General features: G+C 44.4%; 2 protein-coding genes and 1 pseudogene across 4 annotated transcripts; 2 read left to right on the forward strand and 1 right to left on the reverse strand.

Moving 5' to 3' along the window:
- Window positions 1-945: 945 nt before the first annotated feature.
- Window positions 946-6090, forward strand: LOC136491185 (anthocyanin regulatory R-S protein-like). 3 transcript variants are annotated; one of them, XM_066487420.1, is made up of 9 exons: window positions 946-1099; window positions 1184-1375; window positions 3515-3775; window positions 3866-3962; window positions 4136-4153; window positions 4277-4333; window positions 4511-5200; window positions 5313-5732; window positions 5870-6090. In XM_066487420.1, the coding sequence occupies exons 2-9, from the start codon at window positions 1233-1235 to the stop codon at window positions 5939-5941; spliced, it is 1758 nt and encodes a 585-aa protein (XP_066343517.1). In that variant the 5' UTR covers window positions 946-1099; window positions 1184-1232; the 3' UTR covers window positions 5942-6090. The 3 variants fall into 3 exon arrangements, with proteins under 3 accessions (XP_066343517.1, XP_066343519.1, XP_066343518.1); XM_066487422.1 differs by having other exon boundaries at window positions 4139-4153; XM_066487421.1 differs by having other exon boundaries at window positions 950-1099; window positions 1216-1375.
- Window positions 6091-10251: 4161 nt separating this feature from the next.
- Window positions 10252-18897, forward strand: LOC136492181 (anthocyanin regulatory R-S protein-like; annotated as a pseudogene).
- A 1909-nt stretch (window positions 18898-20806) lies between these two features.
- Window positions 20807-25641, reverse strand: LOC136493369 (F-box/kelch-repeat protein SKIP30-like). The gene is made up of 2 exons (XM_066489445.1): window positions 25219-25641; window positions 20807-22089 (listed from the first exon to the last, which is right to left on the reverse strand). Exon 2 carries the CDS (start codon window positions 22041-22043, stop codon window positions 20997-20999), a length of 1047 nt encoding a protein of 348 aa, XP_066345542.1. The 5' UTR covers window positions 22044-22089; window positions 25219-25641; the 3' UTR covers window positions 20807-20996.
- Window positions 25642-27635: the final 1994 nt, after the last annotated feature.

The following is a 27635-nucleotide window of genomic DNA, read 5'->3' on the forward strand; positions in this document are numbered from 1 at the left end:
TTAATTATAATTAATTTCACACGTGTTTTCTTTGAGTGGCCCATATTCAATGCACCATTAAGATCCACAAATAGGGAAATCGTGATTTGGTATCACCGGATAGATGATTACTTAAGAGGGTTTTTTAGGTGTAGAGAGTTACCCTCGAAGATAATTAAATTACCTCTCGCACATGCAGGGTCCATTGTTCAAAAAACTTAGGGGGTATTTGGTTGGCCGCTGTTGTGTGCCACAACTAAGATAAGGCAGCCACGGTTCTGACGCATGTGTTTTGGTTCATTAAAAGCTTTAGGCTCACCACCACTTTTCTAACCTCGGCCAATTCCGTCGCTGCAACCTCGGCTCACCACAGGGGCGCGTGGCGAACTATGGCCTGAAAGAGAGATCTACCAAACCGTGTGAGTGTGACGCGGACATGACTACACATGAGTGTACGGGAAGTCTCAAAAGACGCTTTCGCCGCTTCCAGGTTCTAGCATGCTAGAACTACACACACGTATACTATACGTCTGTGTATCCCTCGTCTTTCATGCTTAACGGAACTCCAACTCCTCCCGTTTCATCATCATACGTACTGTATTCAATACAAGAAGTTGCACTCCTTAATAAATGCGCTGCTACAGGCCGGAGCTATACTTCTCGCGTCATGGAGCTCCGTCCTCAAACCCATCTTGGATCCCAAGGTTCGTGGCATATCTGCATCTGCAGCAGGCATATAGTATTCCGTCTTCGTCCTCCGGTCCTCACCAGCTACCGAGGTCGCCAACTCGCCATTGGCAACATAGAGAGTGTACGTGGATGCCTATATATGCCCGTTCGATCCCCTTAGCGCGGAGGGGTGCTCCTCCTCCGATTCTTGTCCGCCCTTGCATGAAAGTTTTTGCATTGTTTCAGTGCTTCTCTCTAGCTACTTCCTTCTACGTCTTTCTAGCATCCCTCCACCCCCCCCCCCCCCCCCCCCCCCCCCCGGGCGCCCGTTCATGTGGGATCGTCTAATGATCAGTACATAATAATAAGCAATATAATACTGATCTTGAATCGAGTTGTTGTACTCTCTTTGTCACTTTGTGCAGCTAGAGCCTACCGACTACAGTATCAGGTACACGAAATGAAAATGGTTACTTGCAAATTGCACGAGCTGGAATTATATTCTTCTAATGATCTTCTTCTCCGTCTCTTATAGTAATATCATCGGTTTCTGGCTTCTGCGTGAAGGGATAGTAAGGCGCGCCATGGCGCTTTCAGCTTCCCCGGTTCGGGAAGAAGAGCTGCTGCAGCCTGCAGAGAGGCAGTTGAGGAACCAGCTCGCTGCAGCCGCGAGGAGCATCAACTGGAGCTATGCCCTTTTCTGGTCCATTTCAAGCACTCAACCAGGGTAAATTGAAGTCTTAATAATATACAGTTGATATTTGGTTGGCAGTTTTCTGCAACTTTGATGAATGATCGTCAGTCGTCGTCACATCATTTGCATGAGTTTTATATCCCAGGCTCCCAGCGCATACATACATATCAAATAAAGAGAGTCGGATCCGGTGATGCGATTGTAGTCATTTACTTATCGTTTTTGCAAAGATGTCGCCAGGTTTTACATCCAATTTAGTTACTGAATGAAACTTTGTTACTCCTACTCTTCAATCTCCTCGATTTAAGAGAGTACTGGATCGATTTTCAACTCACGTCGTCACGTGATGTGTCTTCTCTACCTGGGGAACTCCCATCTTTCCACTACTTGTAGTTTTCTTTTGAGACGTCTTTCCACTTGTAGCTATATATGCAGTGTTATTACCATTACCAAACTGGACAACTCCCATCTTTCCACTTGTAATACCACAGTTTTTAGCTGAAACTATATGCAAGTTTAGATCACAGCTAATAGAAGTGTACGTATGAGCAACTGGAAACTAGTAAAGCCATTTATTATTCCGTCTCTCAAGAAAATTCTTCTTTCACACGTTTTAGCAAATACTAACAATGGCTCTGTTCGACTGCCATTATAAGCCGGCTTATCAACCATGGTATAGTATTTTTCTCTCCCAACAAATTAGTCGTACAAATCAGTACAAGCGGCTTATAGAACAGCCGAACAGAACCATTGATTCTGTTCTTCTTTGGTGAAACTACTAAATATTCAACGACAACAAAATCTAAAAGTTGAGGTCCATATATAAGCTTGTGAAACTCTACTACACTGAGTTTTCCAAAGAAATTCCTGCTAATATTTATATTTCAAAATATGCTAATAATTAATACCCCTCCGTTCCAAACTATAATGTGTTTTATTTTTTCTAGATTCGTAGCTTTTGCTACGTATCTAGATATAAGTTATGTCTAGATAACGGAAGGAGTAATTCATATATCATGCATTCAATACTTATATTAAAATAATATAAAAAGTCATGTTGACAGATGCACATCTCGCAATAAAGATTTCTATCTCATCCGATAAAAAGGGGACACTATGTATCTGAGGACATATTTATTTTATTCTAAATAATATAATGCTATACTTTTCTACCCTTTTCATCTGTCTCTATGGGAAACCTATTGGTCAAACTTTCTCAACTATCACTAGGTTTGTAGAAAATACTTTTATCTCCAATTAAGTTTATTATAAAAATAAAATTCAACGACCTATCTAATGATATTAATTATGTACTATAAATATTAATATATTCGGTCAATGTTGAGTACGTTGACTTCTCGAAAAACGAGAACGATAGATAAAAAAGGTGCAAAGAAGAAATGATGTTAGAGGAAACAAAAAAAAAATCTACGCAGAGAAAAAACATTAAGAAATTCAAATATGGATTTATCATCTCACCCACCTTTTAATATTGGACTTTCAATCAAATGTACAAAAAGTGATATATTTTAGGGTCATAATTTTTTTTGGGAAAAGACACACACATATACAGATAGGAGGTATAGATACTACTCTATACTGTATAAAAAGTTCTCCCTTAGAGCGTCCGCAACGGTCTTGGTAAATCGCCGGTTAACGTATATAGCCTAAGAACAATTAAAAAAATAAAAAGTCAGATAGTGGTGAGGTATATCATAGACTTGAAAACTCTCGAGAAACGTGCGAGCTAAGCGATTCCTCCGTCGCTAGCGCTGTGGATTTTCTGTCTCTCTCCTCCTGATTGGCCTGGTGCTCCTCCTAGCTGAGCTGGACACCATTGAGGACGTGCTTATGCTATTTTCGACAATAACACCTAAAATACAAGATACATTCGCCTTTTGGGTAGTGTTATAGGCAAAAAATTTAATACTTATTCGGTATTTTTTTTCCAACAACAAGACACAAAAGAGAATCCTTTCTGTAAATGGATTTTCAGAAGAGAGGATGTCATATATTAGGTTGTGTCTTTCAGGCAACTCAAAATAGGTCTTCCGTATAGATACTCTGTTGGAGGCTGATTTTAGATCTTGGTACCTATTTTGAGTTTGGATGGCCGTCCGAGTTTCTCGTTGGAGACTGTCGTAGAAGTCGGATGAGAAAATCTGGTTGCAGGGTGCTGACGTGGACGGACGGGTTCTACAACGGCGAGGTGAAGACGCGGAAGATCTCCTACTCCGTGGAGCTGACAGCCGACCAGCTCGTGATGCAGAGGAGCGAGCAGCTCCGGGAAGTGTACGAGGCCCTCCTGTCCGGCGAGTGCGACCGTCGAGCGGCGCCGGCGCGGCCGGTCGGCTCGCTGTCGCCGGAGGACCTCGGCGACACCGAGTGGTACTACGTGATCTGCATGACCTACGCCTTCCGGCCTGGCCAAGGGTATCGATTACTGCTCGATACAACAAGCATATATATATAGCTGATGCCCCTGAAAATAGATGGTAACATTTTTTTTTCGTGCTGGCACAGGTTGCCGGGCAGGAGTTTTACGAGCAACGAGCATGTCTGGCTATGCAACGCGCACCTCGCTGGCAGCAAAGCCTTCCCCCGCGCGCTCCTGGCAAAGGTATGCATGCATGTTTCTCAGTTCTGACTGGAAACACCGCTCGATCTGCATTCTCCGTGTCTTGTCTATATATATTTCTGCCTTTCATTCATGTTTTTCACTAGTCGGTTGCGATCTTTGTTGAATCATCATGAACAATGTGTGTGGTACCTGCATGTGTGTGGCCTTTCAAGCAGAGCGCGTCCATTCAGGTAAGCGATTTTCATGCTTCGTCTCGTCGGAAACACAAACACAGGGCACTTCCGGACTGTGTAGTCTGCAGATCTCTGACTGCAACATGTAACTGAATCCTGGATCGTTTTTAATTTCCACAGTCAATCGTCTGCATCCCGCTCATGGGTGGCGTGCTTGAGCTGGGTACAACTGATACGGTATGTTCAGTTGTTCACTTCACTGGCCATTTATATATATATTGTATACATTATTATCTGAAAATAACAGAACCGGAAGAGGAGCGTAAATAACAGCTAGATTTTTTTTTTCATTGTGCCTAATTCTCCTGGAGATCAGGTAGTATTTAACCAAACTGCTGTAAATGATATTGCCAGGTGTTGGAGGATCCGGACTTGGTCAGCCGAGCAACCGCAGCTTTCTGGGAGCCGCAATGTCCGACATACTCCGAAGAGCAAGAGCCGAGCTCCAACCCCCCGTCAGCAAACGAAACCGGCGAGGCCGCAGCAGACGACATGGTTGTGTTCGAGGACCTCGATCACAATGCCATGGAAATGGAGACGATTACTGCCGTCGCTGGGGGAGACGGACAGGAGCTAGGAGAAGCGGAGAGCCTGTCAAACGCAAGCCTGGAGCACATCTCGGCGGAGATCGACGAGTTCTATACCCTCTGCGAGGAAATGAACGTGCAGCCACTGCCACTAGAGGATGGTTGGATCATGGACGGGTCTAATTTCGAAGTCCCCTCGTCCCCGCAACCAGCGCCCCAGGGGAACCTAGCTGATGGCTCTCGCTCGACCAGTTTCATGTCGTGGACGAGGTCCTCGCAGTCGTGCTCCGATGAAGCTGCGGCAGTGCCGGTCATCGAAGAGCCGCAGAAATTGCTGAAGAAAGTGGTGGCAGGCCGCGGTGCTTGGGCCAACTGTGGTGGTGGTGTGGGCACGAGCACGAAGGGAACAGCCCAGGAAAGTGGCATCAAGAATCACGTCATGTCAGAGCGAAAGCGCCGGGAGAAGCTCAACGAGATGTTCCTCATTCTCAAGTCATTGGTTCCGTCCATTCACAAGGTACTGAAGAACACAACGTCAATTTTTTATCCTTCCGTGTTGATTTGAGAACGTTTGTTTGCTTATCAAAAGTTCAAAAGTTGAAGACGTCTTTTAAAAAAAAAATTGGCAGGTGGACAAAGCATCAATCCTCGCCGAAACTATAGCCTACCTCAAGGAGCTTCAGCGAAGGGTACAAGAGCTGGAGTCCAGTAGGGAACTTACATCGCGCCCATCCGAAACGACAAGGCCAATAACAAGAGCCCGTGGCAACGAGTGTGTCAGCAAGAAACTCTGTGCGGGCTCCAAGAGGAAGAGCCCAGATTTCGGCGGTGACGTGGAGAAGGAGCACCCCTGGGTCCTCCCCAAGGACGGCACCAGCAACGTCACCGTCGCCGTCTCGGACAGGGACGTGCTCCTAGAGGTGCAATGCCGGTGGGAGGAGCTCCTGATGACGCGAGTGTTCGATGCCATCAAGAGCCTCCATTTGGACGTTCTCTCGGTTCAGGCTTCGGCACCAGATGGCTTCATGGGGCTTAAGATACGAGCTCAGGTATCACCAGCTAACTAAGAAATGCAAATTGCAATACTCCTCTGGTTAATTAGCAGTCATGTAGCTCACCCTTGACTTCTTGCTGGTTGGAAAGTTTGGTTTACTGATGCAGTTGTTTCTGTTCAATTTCTATGCAGTTTGCAGGCTCCGGTGCCGTCGTGCCCTGGATGATAAGCGAGGCTCTTCGTAAAGCTATAGGGAAGAGATGAAGGGACAGCTGAGAGCTTCATGAATCGAAGCGAAGTTGTAGTTCTTGCATAGAAGGGCCCAAATCGTGCTATACAACACATTTTTGTCAGGTGTATTTGCAGGGTTCTGCACTTCAATTTTTGTTAAGAAAAAGAAGTTCGGACGGAAACATGTACTCTCTTGGTTCAGAAAAAAAAAGCAATTCTAGCTTTAAATCTGTACACGAATAATTTATAGCTACAATTACGTTTTTTTGGACGGAGGGATCACTCAAACTGAAAGCAGAAATCATCTTATCAAAACCTAATTTTATTTGCCTCCCTGGAGCAGGCTCTGACATGCAAAAATCATTGCCCGACAGCTAATAGGTTGTGCAGTGCTCTCCCAAGTCCCGAAGCCTCGATCACTCAGATAGTCTGATTCTGTGTTCGAGACGGCGACCAATGGGACCCTGCGAAATTTAGTGGGCGTTTGGTTGCGCCTTCCAAATTTTAGTCGTTGTCCTATCAGATGTTTGATACATGTACGGAGTATTAAATATAGATTAATTATGAAACTAATTACATAGTTTATGACTAATTTATGAGACGAATCTTTTGAGCCTAATTAGTCCATGATTTGACAATGTTTTGTTATAGTAAACATGTGCTAATGACGAATTAATTAGGCTTAAAAAATTCGTCTCGTGAAATACTAGCGGATTATGTAATTTATTTTTTATTAGTATCCGAATATCCTATACAATATCTCCTTAACGTATTTTTTAAATTTTAGTAGCGGATCCAAACACCCTGCTCCGAGAGGAGCCAGGGGCGTGTCGGTTATTTCAATACTGCACACTGGTGGTTCGTAGCCGTAGCTTTACCTTCGCACATGGTTCTCCGCATGTAGCGCATTCAAATGCAATTGTTTTGCTGCCGTCACGCGCTATGCGTCTTCGTCCAATCGTCCTGCTGCTATGAGACATTGAGACCTTGGAAACGTGCAAGCAGCATGTCTACTACTCCTCTGGTCTAGATCATTTAAAACATTTTGGAAAAGTTAGGGCAAATGAATACTAGTAGTACACAAACGCTTTTATATGAGTGAACATCACGTTATTCCTGCCCATAGATTCTGTCACAAGCCTAAGGGCCCGTTTGACACGGCTCTGGCTCATGAAAAAATAGCTCTGGCTCTGGCTCCTATGAAAAAGCAGTTTTTTCTAGCACTGGCTTATTTTGTACGAAAACGTTTGGCAAAACGGCATCTCCTATCTTTTTAGAATATAAAGAAGATGTCAAATGTCCAAAATACCCTTATATTTTTTCTCTCTTTTCTTTTTCTTTTTTCTCTTCACTTTCCTTTTCTTTTTCTTTCACTTTTTATTTATCTTTCCTTCTCCCCTTCTTTTTGTTTCCCCTCCTCTCTCCTTATCCAATCGGCCTCTCCCTCCTGGCGGGGCGCGGCGCAGCGGAGCAGGAGGCTGGCCGCGGGGGAGGAACCAGGGGCGGAGGCGGGGCGCGCTGGCCGGAGCAGGATGCCGGCGGTGGGGCGGAGCTGGAAGGCGGCGGTGGGGCAGAGCTGGAGGCCGGCGGTGGGGCGGAGCTGGAGGCCGGCGGGGCGGAGCAGGAGGCCGGTGGCGGGGCGGAGCAAGAGACCGGCGGCCATGGTGGAGGAGATGGAGGCGCGCGGGGAGGAGCGGGAGGCTGGCGGCGGGGGAGGAGGAGGCCGGCGGCGCAGGGAGGCGGCCGTTGGCGCGCGGGCACTGGGGAGGAGAGCAGGCCCGGGGACAAGGATGGAAAAAGCAATGCGCAGGTGAGGAAGAAGCCAGGGGAAGCCACATTTTTTGGTTTGCCCTCCCCTGTGTAAGCCACCGAACGGCTTCTCTCCAGCTTCTAGGCGCAAGCCGTTTTGCAGAGTGCCGTTTAGCACGGCTTCATCAAAAGCCGCTAGTTGAGTCGTGCCAAAGAGGACCTAAATACGAGCCTCTGGCTGAGCCCAGCAAAGCCCGAAAAGGGCCCTGGTTGGCCAAGGCGCCCTGTTGAGCCCAAAACCGGCCAACAGGCCTGGCGTGAACAGTGCATGTGGGTATACAATAAAATAGGATTGGTTTATTAGGAAAGGAGGTTCCAAATCTATAGGGACTCCTTGTTTGGTTTGGGTATAAGTCTTCTAGGAACGATAAATATAGGTGCGATGTAACCGTTTCATCTAATTAAAAACATAGTGAAAGCTCTTCGCCTATCCTTCCTACTTCTCAGCCTCGGTCCTCTCCCTACGTCTCCTCCCCATCCTGCGCCTCCCAGCCCCAGCTGCCACCCCTCGCCAGCCCTAGCCGCCGCCCATGCCAGCAGTAGCAGCTTCACACCTCCCGGGCAGGACCGTGACAGATTCATCATTTAAAAAAATTATTAATAATTCTTTTATGGCGTACAACAAGCAGTTTCCCGGCCAGTCACTTCATGAAAAAGAAGTGTCAGTAGTGACGGCGTCTTGTCACCCCGTGCGTCATCGATGACAAGTTAAAAAAATACACGCGTGACTAATTCATCACTTAGGAACAGGCAATAGGACCACGTCACTATAAGCACCTGTCACTTATGGCCAAGTAAGAAGAGGTTGTTTGGATTTAGGGACTAAAGTTTAGTCCGTGTCATATTGATGTTCGAATGCTAATTAGAAAGACTAAACATGAGTTAATTAAAAAATTAATTACACGGATGGAGACTAATTTACGAAACGAATCTATTAAACCTAATTAACCTGTCATTAGCATATATTACTGTAGCACCACATTGTCAAATCATGGACTAATTAGGCTTAAAAAATTCGTCTCGCAAATTAGTCGTAATCTGTGTAATTAGTTATTTTTTTATCTATATTTAATACTCTATGCATATGTCCAAATATTCGATAGACAAAAACTAAAATCCGGTCTAAGAAACCAAACACTCCCGAAGTATCGGTTTGTAATATCACCCAACACTTTCGAGGAAGTTCAAGTGTCATTTTTCTTCTGTAGGTTACATTTACTCCCTCCGTTTAGTACTAGTATTAGTGTACTACTCCCTCCGTCCCAGAATATCTATCGTTCTCGCTTTCCGAGAAACAACTTTAACAAAATATATATTAAAAAATATTATTATTTATGATACATAATTAGCATCATTGAAAAGATATTTGAATCTAGTTTTTTAACAAATTTATTTGGAGACACAAATGTTGCACATATTTTATACAAATTAAGTTAAAATCGTGGCATAAACACCGAAAACGATAGATAAATTGAGACGGAAGGAGTACTTGTCTGTATGTTCATTCTGTTTTCTTGACTACCGTCTTCTCAAACGAGCAACAAATATAACACAGCGTAGCATCCTTGTCAATAAATATGCTCTCTCCGTTTCAGAGTATAAGTCGCTTTAACTTTTTTTGTTTATCCATTTTACTACGTATCTAGACATAATATTATATTTAGATACATAGCAAAATGAATATAAAAAAAATCAAAGCGACTTATAATTTAAAATAAATTGAGTATATTATTACAATTCACATCGGTATCAACAAGCACATACATATGAGAATATTTCTCCATTTAAATCAAGAGAGATGTGACAAGCACATACATCGGCATTGACAAGCACACAACGTAGCACTTACTCCGTCTGTTCTAAATCATAAGTCATTTTAACTCTTTTCCTACATCGAATTTTTCTATATATCTAGACAACACATATTTATGGATATAGCAAATTCTTTATAAAAAAATCAAAGCAACTTATAATTTAAAACAGATAGAGTACTAGTTATTAGTACATGTTATTGGGTATGCCTTTCTTTATCCGTCCGATGGTCAGTATTGACCCAACTCATGTATGCTCATTCTGTTTTTTCTTTGGTTCCCGTCTTCTTCGACAAACAATAAATGCAACACAATTCAGCTTGTTTTTTCAACTTACCCAGAAACCAGCTTGTTCGGCTTGTTTTTTCAGCCGAAACAGTATTTTTCTCTCACAACAATTCAGCCAGAAACAGTGTTTTCAGCCAGTTTCAGTTAAAGTTTCAGCGAGCCGAACGGGCCCTGCATCCTCATCTCGATGAATATATATTGAACTTTACTACAGCGTGCGCGTGGAGGAAATCCACCATCGGACTGCACGGGAGATGTTTGTGCAGCAACGTATCCACCTCCCCTCCGTGTCACACATGCAGCTTCCGCCGCACCACACGGCCAACTCTGGCATCTCTAATGCTCTCCCCCGCCGTTCCCCGATCTAGATGAGTGTACGAGACTAACAAGAGAGGGAGAGAACGTGCACCTTGAGAGCACCTCGCCGAGCCAGACATGCTCGTGATGTGCATGACCTATGCTTTTTGTGCTGCCACAGAAGGTTGCCCGGCAGGAGTTTTAAGAGCAACGAGCATGCATGTCTGGCTGTGCAACGCGCACCTCGCTGGCAGCAAAGCCTTCCCCCGCGCGCTCCTGGCCAAGGTATGCATGCGCATTTCTCAGTTGTTCTGACGGGAAAGACCGCTCGATCTGCATTATATTCTCCGTGTCTCGTCTATATATTTTCATCTTTTCTAAACGTCATGTGCCTGAGAATTTGAGTTACATCAGACGACATGCTGGCCATGTGGCACAACCACATCGTATTTGTTCTCTTGTAATTTTTTTATAACTTGTTAATTGTCTTTGTGTTACAATATATTAACTTTTTGTCCTTGTCTAACTATAGAAAAAGATTATAAATTGTTAATTGTCTTTGTGTCAACATTTATTAGATTTTGTCAGGTATCGAGTTTTTTATTCTCGGATCCAAAAATTACAAAGTATGCATACTCAAATTACAACAAACTAAAGCTGCAATTTTAACCTAAAATGTATGCAATAACCGTCGTATGAAAAGGAGACAAAATTCAGGCACATGAATTTTAGCAACACCCATATATTTTTGCCTTTCATGCATATTTTTCACTAGTCGCGCGGTTGCAATATTTGTTTGTTGAATCATCGTGAACTACGTGTTTGGTTCCTGCATGTGTGGCCTTGGGTGCCTACGTACGGTCAAGCAGAGCGCGTCCATTCAGGTAAGCGCTTTCCATGCTTCGTCTCGTCGGAAACATTACACAGGGCACTTTCAGACTGTGTAGTCTGAAGATTTCTCACTGCTACAACTAACGGCACCCTAGATCGTATTTAATTTCCGCAGTCAATCGTCTGCATCCCCTTTATGGGTGGCGTGCTTGAGCTGGGTACAACTGATACGGTATGTTCAGTTGTTCACTGGCAATATAGATACTACATTATCTGAAAATGAGAAATTTTACAATGATATTAGTATCACCAAACTAAATGATATTGCCAGGTGCCGGCAAACGAAGCCGGCGAGGTCGCAGACATTGTTGTGTTCGAGGACCTCGGTCACAATGCCATGGAGACGATGACTGCCGCCGGAAATGAACCCGTCAGCCTGTTCAATGCAAGCCTGGAGCACACCACGAAGGAGATCGACGACTTCTACAGCCTCTGCGAGGAAATGGACGTGCGGCCACTACCACTAGAGGATAGCTTCATCATAGTGGACGGGTCTAATTTCGAAGTCCCGTCGTCCCCGCAGCCACCGCGCCCCCGGGGGCTACTACTAACAACGCTGCCGACACCTGAAGCGCACTAGTTGACGGCTCTAGCGCGACCAGTTTCATGGCTTGGACGAGGTCCTCGCAGTCGTGCTCCGATGAAGCGGTAGCGGTGCCGGTCATCGAAGAGCCGCAGGAATTGCTGAAGAAAGTGGTGGCCGGCAGCAGAGCTAATAGGACCAACTGTGGTGGCGGCGGGGGCACGACGGGAACAGCGCAGGAAATAAGTGGCATCAAGAATCACGTCATGTCAGAGCGAAAGCGCCGCGAGAAGCTCAACGAGATGTTCCTCGTCCTCAAGTCGCTGGTTCCGTCCATTCACAAGGCAATGAAGATATCTGCCATCAATTTTTTTATCCTTCCGTGTTGATTTGAGAACGTTTGTTCGTTTGTATCAAAACTTGAAGCTTTTTTTAAAATAAAAAATTGGCAGGTGGACAATGCATCGATCCTTGTTGAATATTATATGGGTTTGGGCTCATATTTTATTTAATAAATTAATTAATTCCAGAGCCATATTAAATGCTACGTTACAATATAGTTTTAGTTCCGTATGAGATTTTGACTGATTGTTGACTCAACTTAAATAGGCTACACACCTCTACACCTGTAGAGAAGTTGAAAGAGGCCAAAGGCGTGCTGCGGCCACCGCCGAGCCGAGTGATGCGTGTCGTGTCGTGCAGGTGTGGGTTGGTTTTGCCACTTGGACTGGTTAAGGAAGAGGAAGGGGCACAGACGCTAATGTGGAAGAGTTACTTACGGGTCCGTTACCATCCATTACGGTGGTGATTACCTTCCCTCACATCTCCCTGTTGCCTCACGCGCAATGCCACTCCTTTCTCCGGTCGAGTTGCATTCGAGTACTCCCCGTCCCATCCTCTACGCGCTCCGAGGTTTGAGAGAGCAGGCCTCCAGAACCGGCATTCGCATCGGGAAACCTGATCGGGTGTGTGTGGGCGATTAAGTTTTTGGGGAGCGTCTCCGTGACTGCTCGTCGTCTTCATCTCTATCGGAACGTCTTCATCTCCTTTCTGGTGGTGCCCATTCTTCCTCGGATCGGCTTCATCTACTTTCCGGTGGACGTTTGAGGGACGTTACTGCGTATATCTTCCTGCACCGACTGTGGTCCGCGATTTCGAGCAACTCACCATGAGTGGGTCTAGAGCCACTAGTGCCTTGAGCATGGGTCCCTCCGCAGGGTACATCTCTATTCTTAAATTGGTTAAGTTCAATCTCTTTTCCGCTATGATCAGTATGATGTTCATCAACATATTTGTTGCTAATCTGAGTAGTAGTAAAATCACACACGTGCACATATTTGTCATCACAAATTTGTTATTATTTTTCTGGATTAATTTTAACATGAAATTGCCAAATTCCTAACAATCCAAAAAACTGATATTAGGCAATTTTCTGTTAGTGGTTTTGCTGCTGCTCTGAAGCCAAATGATTTTGATGGAACAAATTATAAGACATGGCGTGCTAAGATGGTGTTGTGGCTTACTGCTATGAACTGCTATCGCGCCACATAGGGAAAACCTGAACAATTTACTCCTGAGGAGGAGGAAAAGTTCAAGGTAGCCGATAACCTATTTTGAAGCATCGTGATTAGTGCACTTCATAGCAAGTATGAGGACAGCTACCTCCGTTACACTTCAGGCAAGGAATTATGGGATGCACTTGATGCTAAGTTTGGTGTTTCTGACGCCGGTAGCGAGCTATACGTCATAGAGCAGTTGTTTGACTACAAGATGGTTGACAACAATTCTGTGGTCGAACAAGCTCATGAGATACAGGCACTGGCTAAGGAACTCGAACAGTTCCCATGTGTGTTGCCCGACAAGTTTGTGGCCGACGGTATAATCGCTAAGCTACCACCTTCTTGGAGGGATTTTGCTATCTCTCTAAAACACAAGAGACAAGAGTTTAACGTGGCTAAACTTATTGGGTCTCTTGATGTTGAAGAGAGGACGAGAGCAAAAAAACACACGTGGGAAAGACGTTGAGTCTTCTAGTGCCAATATGGTGCAGAAGAAAAATTCAAATACATCTCGTAATAAGAAGAAGAATAACAAATAAGAGAACAACTCGAAGCCTAAACAAACAACCACTTTTAAGAAAACAAAGAACAACAAAGATGGTAGTTGCTTTGTTTGCGGGAGTGATGAACATTGGGCAAGTTCATGCCCAGACCATAAATTTAAGCAAGAGAAGAAATCTACAAACATAGTTGTTAGCGAGACTGAAGGAGGAACATCTAGGTATGGTAATTCTTTACCTACTGTTCTTTCAGTTTGTCATTAGCCTGAGTGGTGGATGGACACTGGGGCTAATATTCATGTGTGTGATGATGCCTCTTTGTTTTCTTCTTATCAGGTCGGCGGGACTGGAGCCTTACTGATGGGGAATGGGTCACATGCGTGTGTTCTTGGTGTTGGTACGGTCATTCTGAAGTTCACTTCAAGAAAGACAGTGTTGTTGAAGAACGTGCAGCATGTCCCCTCCATCAAAAAGAATCTAGTTAGCGGCTCTCATTGTTGTCGCGATGGTTATAAAATTGTCTTCGAGTCCAATAAATATGTACTGTCAAAGTATGAAACTTTTATTGGTAAATGTCATGATTGCGGAGGCTTGTTCCGCTTATGATTGCATGATGATGTGTGTAATAAAATTGTGAACAATGCTATTATCCCTGATGAGTCAAATATTTGGCATTCACGTCTTTGTCATGTTAATTTTGGTTGTCTATCGTGGCTTGTAAATCTGAATTTAATCCTAAAAATTAATTTGGTCAAAGGTTCTAAGTGTCATGTGTATGTGCAATCCAAGCAACCATGTATGCCTCACAAGGCTGCGGAGACGAGAAACTTGGCGCCATTAGAACTAGTCCATTCCGATCTATGTGAGATGAATGGAGAGTTGACTAAAGGTGGCAAAAGATACTTCATGACTTTTATAGACGATTGTACTAGATTTTGCTATATGTACCTGTTAAAAACAAAAGATAAAGCGTTGCATTACTTTAAGATCTATAAAGCTAAAGTAGAAAATCAACTTGAGAGAAAAGTTAAACAGTTAAGGTCTGATCGTGGTGGAGAATACTTTTCAAGTGAATTTTCTGATTTCTGTGTAGAACATGGAATTATTTATGAGAGGACACCGCCATATTCACCATAGTCCAATGGGATTGCCGAAAGAAAGAACCGCAGTCTAACTAGGTTGGTTAACGCCATGTTGAAGACAGTGGGTCTATCTAAGGAATGGTGGGGTAAGGCTATTTTGATGGCATGTCATGTCTTGAATAGAGTTCCTACAAAGAATAAAGAAATCACACCATTTAAGGAATGGAAAAAGAAAAGATTAAATCTCTCATATTTGCATACTTGGGGTTATTTGGCCAAAGTGAATGTGCAAATTAACAAAAAAACACAAACTTGGACCTAAAACTGTTGATTGCGTTTTCCTTGGTTATGCTATTCACAGCGTTGGATATAGATTCTTAATTATAAATTCTGGGGTACCTAACATGCATATTGGTACTATCATGGAGTCTAGAGACGCTATATTTTTTGAAGTGATTTTCCCATAAAAAATGCGCCTAGCACGTCTAGTCATGAACCTATAACTCTCCATGAGCAATTTATTCCAATAGAACATTCTGAGGAACCTCATATGCATAATCCTGAGGAGGATGACATTATAGTCACTCAAAAGAGTAAGAGACAACAAATTACAAAGTCTTTTGGTGATGACTACCTTGTGTACCTTGTGGATGATATACCAAGAACCATTGAAGAGGCATATTCCTCTCCTGATGCTGACTTGTGAAAGGAAGCAGTACGGAGTGAGATGGATTCAATTATGTCTATTGGAACTAGAAAAATTGTTAAACGTCCTTATGGATGTAAACCAATAGGATGCAAATGGATGTTCAAGAAAAAGCTTAGGCCTGATAGTACAATTGAGAGATACAAGGCAAGGCTTGTGACCAAGGGTTATACCTAGAAAGAAGGTGAAGATTTCTTCGATACTTATTCATCTGTTGCTCGATTGACCACAATTCGAGTGTTACTTTCTCTGGCTGCCTCTCATGGTCTTATCATTCATCAGATGGATGTAAATTCGGCTTTTTTAAATGGAGAGTTAGAGGAGGAGATCTATATGGATCAGCCAGATAGATTCGTAGCAAATGGTCAAGAGGGCATGGTGTGTAAGTTATTGAAGTCCTTATATGGCCTGAAACAAGCTCCTAAGCAGTGGCATGAGAAGTTTGACAAAACTTTGACATATGTCGGTTTTGTTGTAAATGAAGCTGACACATGTGTATACTATCGGTATGGTGAGGGCGAAGGAGTGATCTTATGTTTATATGTTGATGGTATAATGATCTTTGGAACCGGCCTAAATGTGATTAAGGAGGTTAAAGACCTGTTGTCTAATAATTTTGAGATGAAAGACTTGGGAGAAGCTGATGTTACTCTTAATGTCAAGCTGTTAAGAGAAGACAACGGTGGGGTTACACTTTCATAATCCTACTATGTGGAAAATGTATTGAGTCATTTTAGATTTAGTGACTGTCAACCTGCTCCTACGCCTTATGACCCTAGTGTGCTATTAAGAAAAAAAATCGAAGAATAGCAAGGGATCAATTGGGATACTCCCAAATAATTGGTTTGCTTATGTATCTGGCTAGCGCCACGAGGCCTGATATCTCGTTTGTTGTAAGCAAACTAAGTTGGTTTGTGTCAAATCCGGGAGATAATCATTGGTGTGCTCTTGAGAGAGTATTGCGCTATCTAAAAGATACTATGAGCTATGGCATTCACTATACCAGGTATCCGAAGGTACTAGAGGGTTTCTGTGATGCTAATTGAATGTCTGATGCTGATAAGCTTTATGCCACAAGCGGATATGTGTTATTGCTTGGAGGTGGCGCTGTTTCCTGGAAGTCTTGCAAGCAGACTGTTTTAACAAAGTCAACTATGAAAGCAGAACTCATAGTATTAGGCACCGCTGGTGCTAAGGTCGAGTGGCTTCGTGAACTCCTTATGGATTTATCGGTTGTAGAAAAACCTATACCGGCTATTTCTATGAACTGTGACAACCAAACTGTGATAACTAAGGTAAACAGTTCTAAGAACAACATGAAGTCCATAAGGCACGTTAAGCGGAGATTAAAATCTGTCAGAAAATTGAGAAACTCCGGAGTGATAGCGTTGGACTATGTTCACACGTCTAAAAATCTAGCAGATCAATTCACTAAGGGACTGTCACATAATGTGATAGATAGTGCATCGAGTGAAATGGGCTTGAGACCCACATGAAGTCTATCATGGTGGTAACCTGTTCTATGTGATCGAAGATCCCGTGAAGTAGAATGGTGAAACAAGCCAGGAGTAAGCTGTGAGGAAAGACCCTTAATTAAACCCATGTCAGATGCACTTCTTTCATTTTCTGTAAGGCATGTTGGTTTTATACCTTAATCTATTTCAAAGTGGCTTATTGAAGCAAAGATGTTGTCCTACATAACATCTTTTGAGAAACACACCTATATGAGTTTGACTGCTATTCACAGTCTATGAGATTTAGGTGATCTCTAGATACTCATGAATGGGCCAGGAGTATGACTTATATGCTCCAACCAGAGGGGATGTTTTTTGCAACCTAGTATCAGTAAAGGGTCTAGGTGAAACTTATTTCGCACAAAACTATCAATTTAAGGCATAGTCTATTGTATAGTTGTGAGTAAGCGTAACCTTTGCTCTAGGTGAAAGTTCAACTTAACAGTCTCCATCGAAACACTGGTATATCAAACGACAGAGAAAATCGAGAACATTTCTTATGTGCCCTAGAATTTGGTGGGGATTATTGAATATTATATGGGTTTAGGTCCATATTTTATTTAATAAATTAATTAATTAATTCTAGGCCCATATTAAATGATGTGGTACAATATAGTTTTAGTCCCGTATGGGATTTTGACTAATTGTTGACTCAACTTAAATAGACTACACACTTGTGCACCTATAGAGAAGTTGAAAGAGGTCAAAGGCGTGCCACGCGCGCGTGCGTCGCCGTCGCCGCCGAACCGAGCGAGCGAGCGATGCGATGCTTGGGTGTGTGCGGACGATCAGGTTTTTGGGGAGCGTCTCTACGACTACTCGCCATCTTCATCTTCATCGCAACGCCTTCATCTCCTTCCTGGTGGTGCCCATTCTTCCTCGGATCAGCTTCGTCTACTTCTCGATGGACGTTCGAGGACCTGCAACGACTGTGGTCCACGACTTCGAGCAACTCACCATGAGTGAGTTTGGAGCCACCGGTGCCTTGGGCATAGGTCACTCCGCAGGGTACATCTCTATTCTCAAATTGGTTAAATTCAATATCTTTTCCGCTATGATCAGTATAATGTTCATCAACATATTTGCTGCTAATTTGAGTAGTAGTAAAATCACCCACGTGTACATATTTGTCATCACAAATTTATTATTATTTTTCTGGATTAGTTTTAATGTAAAATTGCCTAACCTCGCCGAAACGATAGCCTACCTCAAGAAGCTTCAGCGAAGGGTACAAGAGCTGGAATGGGAACTTCTGTCGCGCCCATCCGAAACAACACAAAGGCCAACAAGGCCCCGTGGCATTGGCAATGAGAGTGTCTGGAAGAAACTCTCTGCGGGCTCCAAGTGGAAGAGCCCAGAGTTCGGCGGTGACATGGAGAAGGAGCACGGCCATCCCAGCTGGGTCCTCCCCAAGGACGGCACCAGTGGGCGGTGACATGGAGAAGGAGCACGGCCATCCCAACTGGGTCCTCCCCAAGGACGGCACCAGCAACGTCACCGTCACCGTCTCGGACAGGGACGTGCTCCTGGAGGTGCAATGTCGGTGGGAGGAGCTCCTGATGACACGGGTGTTCGACGCCATCAAGAGCCTCCACTTGGACGTTCCCTCGGTTTAGGCTTCCGCACCAGATGGCTTTATGGGGCTCAAGATACGAGCTCAGGTATCATCTCAGTATCACCACAAGCTAACTAATTAAAACATGGTGATTGCAATAATGCTCTGGTTAATTTGCAGTTGTGTAGCTCTCGCTTGACTTCTTGCTGGTTCGAGAGTTTGTTTTACTGATGATGCTGTTTCTGTTCAATTCCTGCAGTTTGCTGGCCCCGGCGCCGTTGTGCCCGGGATGATCAGCGAGGCTCTTCGTAAAAGCTATAGGGAATCGATGAAGAGACAGCTGAAAGTTGGATATCGATCTGGAAAGCTTCATGAATCGAAGCAAAGTTGTATTTCTTGTGGAAGCCTATTATATTTCTACAAAATCTGGTGTACTTCCTCCTTCTCTTTTTAAGTCTTGTTCTCGCACACCAAGAGTTAAACGGACTCAACTTTGTCCAAATATATACCTATGGTGTGCAATATGTATAATTAGATTAATCATTGAATATATTTTTATAATAATTTATTTAGAGATATAAATATTGTCGATATTTTTTATAAATTTAGTCAAACTTAAGAAAGTTTGACCTGCACAAAAATATAAGCGACACTTAAAAAGTGATGGAGGGAGTATTTTTGTTTCGATTTTCTGTCGCCAACCATATCCGATTTGATTTTATCACTCCAAAGTAGAAACTAGGGTGGTCTATGCAAAAAGGTAGCGGAGACGGAGCTAGATTCTCTTCAATAAGACTTCGGTTTCTTTTATTTCTTTTAAAAGCATATAATAAATACAGAATGTATATAATCAAAACTAAGCATTACTGTTCGTTTCTTATAGTGAATTTAGTCAAACATAGTTACATATACATATATATCAAATAAGGAAAATCGGATCCGGTGATGCGATTGTAGCTAGTCATTTACTTGTCGTTTTTGCACAAAAAAAAAAGGGTTAGTTCTTTTAGTTTGCAATTATGTCCACCTGATTTTACATCCAAATTTGTGTTTGGATGACACTGATGCCCAACCAGAATAATTTTATAACCTCCACGGTCCCAGGCTTTGATCTAGAAGCGCTGACCCAACCCAAAGCAAGGTTTTCTTGGTCGCCGATTTCACAGGAGTCTCTCTCTCGACCTCTTGTGCCCTCGCGTCTAGCGACTCCGAGCACCGCCGCCGCCGTCACCCTCCGCCTCCACCACCGCTGGTCCCCTCCCTCCCCCCTCCGGTATATCATCGGAGGTCGGAAGGAGTGGGGGATCCATCTTTTTTAATAAGTTTTTTCACTGATCGAGTTTTTAGGGTTAGGGTCTCTCTATGCCAAGTTTTTAAGTCTTGGGGATTTATCTCCTCCTCCTCTCTGGCGACGGCGAGAGGGCAGGGTGAAATCGTTTTTTCCATGGCGGCTCTACTGAAGATGAGGGCGACAACTACGGCGTCAGCATCCTCACCGGTATAACGACATAGAGACTTTTATTTCTGAACGGCGACATCAAGGCGGAGATGGTGTCGCCGCCATGGAATAATTTTCTTCGGTCTCTTCTTTGTTTTATTGTGGTTAGATCTAGCCACAATGAAGGACTAGGGAGAATAAGTTTCAAATCAGTCTTCCACATTCTTAGGTGGCAGAAAGAAGAAGCTTCTCAACTCCACCTACATAATGTTGGCCGTCGTTCGTTGGGCATTTGTTCTCAAGCATTTTGCCGAGTGTTTGTCTATGCGGTCATCCATATGGCAATGCGGTTTTGAGATCTGGAGCTATTCACAGCGTGAGTACAATTTAAATAAAAATCAATTTCTGGATATTTGTGTAATCCAGAGTATTTGTAACATGTTGATGTACCCAGCTATTATCTAATATAATTCTTTTTTTCGTCGAGAAAAAACCCTCCACGGTCCCACAGCTTCGCTTAGTTAATAGTCCCATGACAACCCTGTTCGGCTGCAGCAATAAGATGTTGTTGCAGCCTTCTGGTGCTGTTAGTACAGTGAATTGAGACGGGGGGAAAAAGTCACAGCTGCAGCAACAACCGCTTATTGCTGCTGTCGAACATCAGGTGGATCGTAGACTATTGTTGGGTCGTAGACTCCCCTGCCATCCTGGATCGGGCAGCAGAACGCGCAAAGCTAAATAAGGTCGCGCAGAATTATTGTGCACCTTATTACCGTATTCTCTAATGCCGCTCCAGCAATACATGGGGGGGGGGGGGGGGGGGGATCTCGCAGCAGAAGCGATTCAGATCAGCAAGGTGTCATTTAAACAGCACCTAAGCATGTAAATTCCATATGAAAATGATGAATTATATAATGCGCTTCGGAACACCAATCTGTCAATACAGTATATAATATCTCATTGGCAATCCGACATTGAGGCATGCCCTCAATGCTACAACAGGGGATCCAAAGGGCAAGCGTAATTAACAACCTTTTTGAAAATAAAATAAAACTTAGGACTTCTCCAATCAGTTCAGCAATGGTGGAATACCACATTATCACACTGGGAAGAGGCTAAATCCTCAACAAAGCGCAGCCGCAGATGCTCCCTCGACAATGTGTCATCGGTGACCCTGGTCTCCAGGTTGGTCTCTCACTTGTGACGTTCAAGATATCAACATCAGATAGCGGCTTGATGCATTGGTTTCTCGGCCCAGGTCCAATCACTCCCCCAACCAAATATATGTTGTCACCCACACCAATCATCCCGAAACCGATCCTGCTCTGAAACTCAGATGCGCACGACACCATCTTATCAGGGAAATTCTCACCACGTTGCTTCATAATACAGCTGTTACTCAGCACATACAGCTCTCCACCAACCATCGCCATCGGGCCTTGCAGCCAAGAAAAATCCTCAACAGCCCAATGACTGCCACCATCTTCCAGAATCTGCACTGTCGATAGACCTTTATGCAATACATGCATCTTACCCTTGATGACAAGTCCAGTACATGCAGAGCTGTGAGCCAGACGAAGGTCAGGGAGAGGCTCCCATAGGCCAGCTTCAGGGTCATAGATCTCAGCCTTTGATATCGATTTGCGGCAGTTAGTGAAGCCTCCTGCGACGATTATTTTCCCATCCAATGCACAACAAGCAAACATCGCTCTAGCCACAAGCATAGGAGCCCTCTGGGACCACGCTCGGTGGAGCGGATCATAAGACCAAACCTCATTGCTTGCAAAGATCCTGTCGTGATCTCCAGTAAGCGGATCAACTCGATCACTGCCACCGCCAATTACATAGAGCTTGCCAGCAACTGAGGCCACTCCAAAGCGGGCTATGTTCCTAATCTGAGATGGCATGACAGGGAGAGTTATCCACTTGTCTCGTAGGGGATCATAAAGTTGCCACATGTTTTCTGGTTCAAACGCCAACACACACAAGAGCTCTTCTGTCGCGTCAATCTGATTCCGAATTTTGAGAAGTTCGCCAGTGCAAACTGATGCTCGCCAAGAGCGGCAAACCAACTGAAGCATCGGATGGAACAAGAATGGCACCCGTGCAAGGCACTGGAGAGCAACTTCGTTAGGGAGACCATCAAGTAAGGTCGATGGCATCGTGCACGATAATATTGCAGCAATAAAGCAACAATACTTATGAAGCCTGCACATAATCAAACATAAGAAGTTAGATATATTGTACAGCAAAATTGGGATTGTACTTTCAACATTAATAATCAGGTGTCCATCTAAGTGCTACTATTCAAACTAAATATGGATGAAAAATAAATTATGTAAAGCAATAGTTCAAAGCAGGACATCAAACACACAATTAAGTAATTAACAAAAATGTGTTTAACTGAGGCTAAAAAGAAACTTGTATGATCAAAGCATCATAGAGCTATTCCCCTTAATATGTGCTGCTGCAAACAAAAAACTATGAAGAGGTTACATAAGAAAAACATACTACCTCCTTCCCATAAAAGATAGAGACAGAGATGTATTGAAAAAAAGAAAGGTGCATTGGGAAGTGAGAATGACAACTAATTTGGAACAACTTCAGAATGCTATAAGGTCGAGTATTATGGGACAGAGGGAATACTCTACTACGTCTTATTTGTAAATTAGCTACGTTGACAATGGGTAGAGGAAAATTTTATCCCAGTACTCAAGCATTTCTACATCGACCACGCAAGATCAGCATAAGCTTCAGTAAAGCTATTTGAAAGCTTTTGTTCCTTAAATTTTTTTAGCATACAATCAGTACGATTATTTGATAATAGATATAGCTTCAAGAAAACAGAATTCATCAGTAATTAGGTTGAAAAGGCAGGAGCTCCACATGGGATGTGGCAGAGCAAACTGTAACTAAAGGGCTTGTAGGTTTTTAGATGTTCAGACAACGAGACATGTTTTTTATGGTTTATTGGGTTCTATATTCAGCCTTGTCCATATGCTCCAAGACACATGGTGCATCCCTATCCAACTTCCTATGAGCAACAATTTGTGTGTGTGTGTGTGTGGGGGGTGGGGGGGGGGGGGGGGGGGGGGTGACCTACATTGAACAACGAGACATAACATGATGCAATTAACAAGAAATTCAAACAGGGGCAACCACAAAAATGATGCGAAAAGCAGCAACTTTCACCACTTTATCGATTAAACAAACACTTCCCAGTTGAACCAAAATTTGTTCTAAATGCAAAGTATCACAAAAGAAAACTATGCATGGAGGAAACAGATGGTATGTAACCCAGTAAAATTAGGCAGTAACCATAAGCCTATGCATGTCAAATGGGGCTTAAAAGGAACAATAAAGCTACATGGAAGTCATTTTTTACCATATCATGTGCCAAGGAATATATGATGCAAGGAAAGTAATCCAGTCTAGAATCCCAGACATGAAAATCTCACCAGATCAGTGCCAAAAAATCCACGACTAATCAAATATACTAAAATCCAAGCATGGGCAAATATTGGCTACAATGTCAAGGAAAGATTGCTCAAGAAATGGACAGAGAGTGAAAGGGATTTGAGGCTTAACAAGTAACAACTATATTGACTTCCATGTGTTATTCAGGAACTTTATAGTATATAAGATATACCATTATCTGTCATTGTGTATTTTGATTCATTATTTTAGATGAAAGGAACAAAACAAACACCCCAGAAAAAAAAAAGGGAGAACTTTCCTGTAGCTTGGCTGACCATTGTCACTGACAAAAACTAGCTAAAGCAGGAAATGGCGCTGCCTATGTTAATGTTATGTTGTTAGCTCACTGAAAACACCAAGCATGCAAATGATATACTTATAGGAGACTTTAAACTACACCAGATATACTAGAAATAGGGATGCAAGTGGGCTGCTAGAGATGGCAACGGGGAATTCCCCGTCGGGGATCGCCTCCCCATCCCCGTCCCCACGGGGCAGAGAAATCCCCGTCCCCGTCAAACCTCGCGGGGGAGGTTTGCTCCCCGTCCCTGACCCCGCACGGGGACTCCATACTCGACGGGGTCCCCGGCCCCGAGCAAGCCAGAGCGTGCCCAGCCAAAATAAATCGATCCACAGACTATACTGTTTCTCTCCCATGAATCGATCCACAGCCAAAAGAAATCACCCATGAATCGAACCAGAAACAAAGGAACCAAATAAGAATGCTCCCATGAATCGATCCAGAAACAAAGAAATCAATTAAGAAGGAACAGATCTGTAGAGACACGATGTAGATCAGCTGAGCTTCTACCGGCGGCGGTGCTCCTGCTGCATATAGCGGCGGCGGCGCTCCTGCTCCGGCGTCTTCTTGGGTAGGAGACTGAGGAGGGGCGGTAGGGGCATCGGTTGGGCGGAGCCGCGGCCCGCGGAGGCTGGCGCCGCCGACTACCTTACTTGCTGCAGGCTACAGCGAATCGGCAGAAGACAGAGCCACGGAGGGAGCGGACGGGCGGTCGCACGCCGAGTGGAGGGTGGCGCATCCTCGAGTCGCGCAGAGAGACGCATCTCCGCGTTCAGAGAAACGGGTCCGCAGGCCATCCTGGTGAGGGTCGGGTGAAGGGCTGGATGGATGGATAAGATTTTGGATGAAACGTGTCCGCAGGCCATCCTAAGAAATGTTTGCACAACTTTGTGTGAATATGCTGAAAACAGGGATCCACGAATTGCCCTCTACTGGCATACTGGCAGACACATGAAGCACAGGATACATGGGAAGCCATACATACCCTGACCTGCATAAATGTAGCTGAACACTGGTAGATAATGGAGCAGAGCAGGCAGGCGTACGAATCAAGGATTGGACGAATTTGTCGCACCCAGGTCCGATGCGGCTTAACCTGGTTGAGGTGGGGATTTCTTCGAATCAAGGATTGTACGAATTTGTCACGCCCAGGTCCGATGCGGCGTAACCTGGTTGAGGTGGGGATTTCTACGAATCAAGGATTGGACAATTTGTCGCGCCCAGGTCCGATGCGGCGTAACCTGGTTGAGGTGGGGATTTCTGCAAATTCACACGCATGCATGGTCGATAATTTTTGGGGAAAAAATCGAAGCTGGTAGTACGCGTAACAAACCTGTAAATTCAGTAATCACATGCGATCGGAACACAAATAGGCAAATAGCATAGGTTAGGGTTTGGTCGATAATATGTATGAAAAAATCGAAGCGGGTAGTAGGCATAACACACTTCTAAAATCAGTAATCAAATGAGATCCGAATAGAAATAGCCAAATAGCATATGTTAGGGTTTGGGCGCTCTGGTTTCGCGCAGCAGTAAGGGAACAGAAGGGGTCGGCATACCTGGTGGGGCGCCCGTCGCCGAAGAAGGCCCCGTCGAGAGGACCTGGGCACCCGGCTTACGGTGGCGCGCTGCTGCGCAGTAGTCGTCGTCACCTTGGGATACGGAAAAGCAAGGCGAGCACATGTGGCGGCGGCTGAGACATGGACGGGTACCACGGGGGAGAAGGGATGGGGGAGGCGCTGGTATTCCGCGCAGGTAAACCAGACGGCACTGCTGCGGCGCCGCGCCGCGGCGAAGCTGCTGCGGTGGTGCGCCGCCGGAGCCGCGGGTGAGGTGGGTGGAGGCGGCTCGGCGCTGCTGCGGGGCGACGTCGCGGCTGCCGGAGGACGCAGGTGGGGCGGTGCTCCGTCGGTGTCGCGTCGAGGCCGGCGGAGGTTGCAGGAGCGGCGGGTTTTCTCGGTTCCGTCGTCGCTGCGTTTTTATTTGGGTACCGTTACCATTCTGACAGCAGTCATTAAAATTCGTCTATTTTAAGATTTATTATTATACGTTTCACTGAGTTTCATTATTCTCTGTATCTTACGGTTGTTTGGCCCATGATAGACGTATGCGCATTATTCTATTTTCTATATGGATGATTTTGCCCCGTTCGAAGACGAAAGAGCCCTGCGTTGCGCCCGTGGCTCCATCTCTCAATCCCTTTTTCTCCTCACGCTCACTCTGTCTCTCACTCGTCCTCCCGACGCAGCGACGGCGGGGACCCGAACCCTAACCCTAGCCGTCGGTGTCCTGGAGCCCGCGCCCGCGCCTGAGTTAGTTGCCGTCGTCGGCGTCCTGGAACCCGCGCCCCAGCTGTCCTCCCAGATCCCGGACGATTGGAGCCTCTCCAGCGACCTCACGGTGGTGTTCCATTGAGCGTAATGGCTGACCCCGCGGACATGGAGCACGGCGAGGAGAGGTATGGATCTCCAACCTTCAATCTCTTGAGTCTGAGTAGCGATGCGAGTAGGTCGAGGAATTGCGCGGACCCTAGTGTATTTATTTGTGAATTGTTTGTTTGCTGCTAGGGTTCGGTTGTTCTCCTTAGAGATTAAGTTGAAGGTTTCTGTACTACAGACAGTAATGGTACGAAAGCTTACACGAAGGGTAGTGTGATAAAATGGGATGTGGAGGTAGGATTGTTCACTTTTGAGTTGCTGATGCAAAGCTTGACCAATCAGTTCAAATGGTCCTCTACCCAGAGTCCTTGTGTGTGGTTCTTTGACAAAAGGATGTGTGAAGACGTCAGACTAGTTAATGACTTCCAGTTGAATGATGTGTTTGAAATGTATAAGGATCAGATGCATTGCCAACTTGTTGTAGGAGTTTTTGAAAGAAAAGTTACAGATGTTGATGAGTTTGCTATCCTAGAGCCTCTTTGTGTGATTCCTCCTATTGAGCATGAGAATCCTAGTCCAGATCCCAATAGGCATGAGAATCATATTTTAGATCCTGCTGAGCAGCCTAATCCTCCTGTTAGCCCTGCTACCAAGCCAGATAAAGGACCAGAGTATCCTTTAGAGCCTAAACTAGAGCCTGATAGGGAGCCAGACATGTTTGATAATGAGGAGGTGTATGTGGGTGTCGATGGTGAGGGAATGTACATACCCGTACCTCCTCATCAGTACACTAACAATGCACAGACTACTAACAGTTCTCACCCAGAACCATGTGCTAATGATGATGCAAATGATTGTGGTGTTGCTGAAGGAGGTGTTCCTCTTGAGGCAGAGATTGATGATGCAGATCCACAGGAGGTCCATGTGATTCATGATCTAGAAAACCCCAAGATTGTGAAAGGAGGGCTCTTTCCTGATATTGTTGCATTCAGGAAGGCAATTAGGCATTATGCAGTGAAGATAGGCTTCGAGTTTGCTGATGTGCAAACTGACCCTACTAGATTTATTGCAAGTGTAAAGCAGAGGGATATCCTTGGTGTATACATGCTTCTAGAAATTCTTATGGCAAGACAATAGAGGTAAATTTGTCATTACTGTTGGAGTTGTTTATTAAATTTGTTATTTATGTAACTAATGTCCTATTGCATTTGTTTGTGTAGATCAAAAGACTACCTTTTGAACACAACTGTCCTACCACAAAACTCAGAGAAGAAAAGATGGTCACCCAAGGTTGGTGTGCAGATAGGTTGGTAGACTAGCTAAAGAAGAATCCAACCAAAGGTGCAACTGAGCGCAAGGACAAATTGGAGGGTGACTATGGCATTAAGTTGAAATACTCCAAGGCATGGTCAGGTATGAAAGTAGCTTTAGAGCAGATCCATGGTAAATATGAAGAGAGTTTTCAGTTGCTTTTCAATTGGAAAGCTCAAATTGAGAAAGTATCCCCTGGTAGCTTAGTAGAGATAGAGTTAGAGAAGATTGGCACCAAAAACAGATTCAAGAGGATGTTTGTTGCTCTTAGACCATGTGTGGATGGA

This window comes from Miscanthus floridulus, chromosome 11 (genome assembly GCF_019320115.1).
Source record: "Miscanthus floridulus cultivar M001 chromosome 11, ASM1932011v1, whole genome shotgun sequence".
Lineage (NCBI taxonomy): Eukaryota > Viridiplantae > Streptophyta > Magnoliopsida > Poales > Poaceae > Miscanthus > Miscanthus floridulus.

Coding starts and splice junctions, on each gene's coding strand:
- LOC136493369 (XM_066489445.1), bottom strand. CDS start 22,043: ATGCCATCGACCTTACTTGATGGTCTCCCTAACGAAGTTGCTCTCCAG.
- LOC136491185 (XM_066487420.1), top strand. CDS start 1,233: ATGGCGCTTTCAGCTTCCCCGGTTCGGGAAGAAGAGCTGCTGCAGCCT. Junction 5,201..5,312: donor TGGTTCCGTCCATTCACAAG/GTACTGAAGAAC, acceptor AAAAATTGGCAG/GTGGACAAAGCATCAATCCT. Junction 5,733..5,869: donor GGCTTAAGATACGAGCTCAG/GTATCACCAGCT, acceptor ATTTCTATGCAG/TTTGCAGGCTCCGGTGCCGT.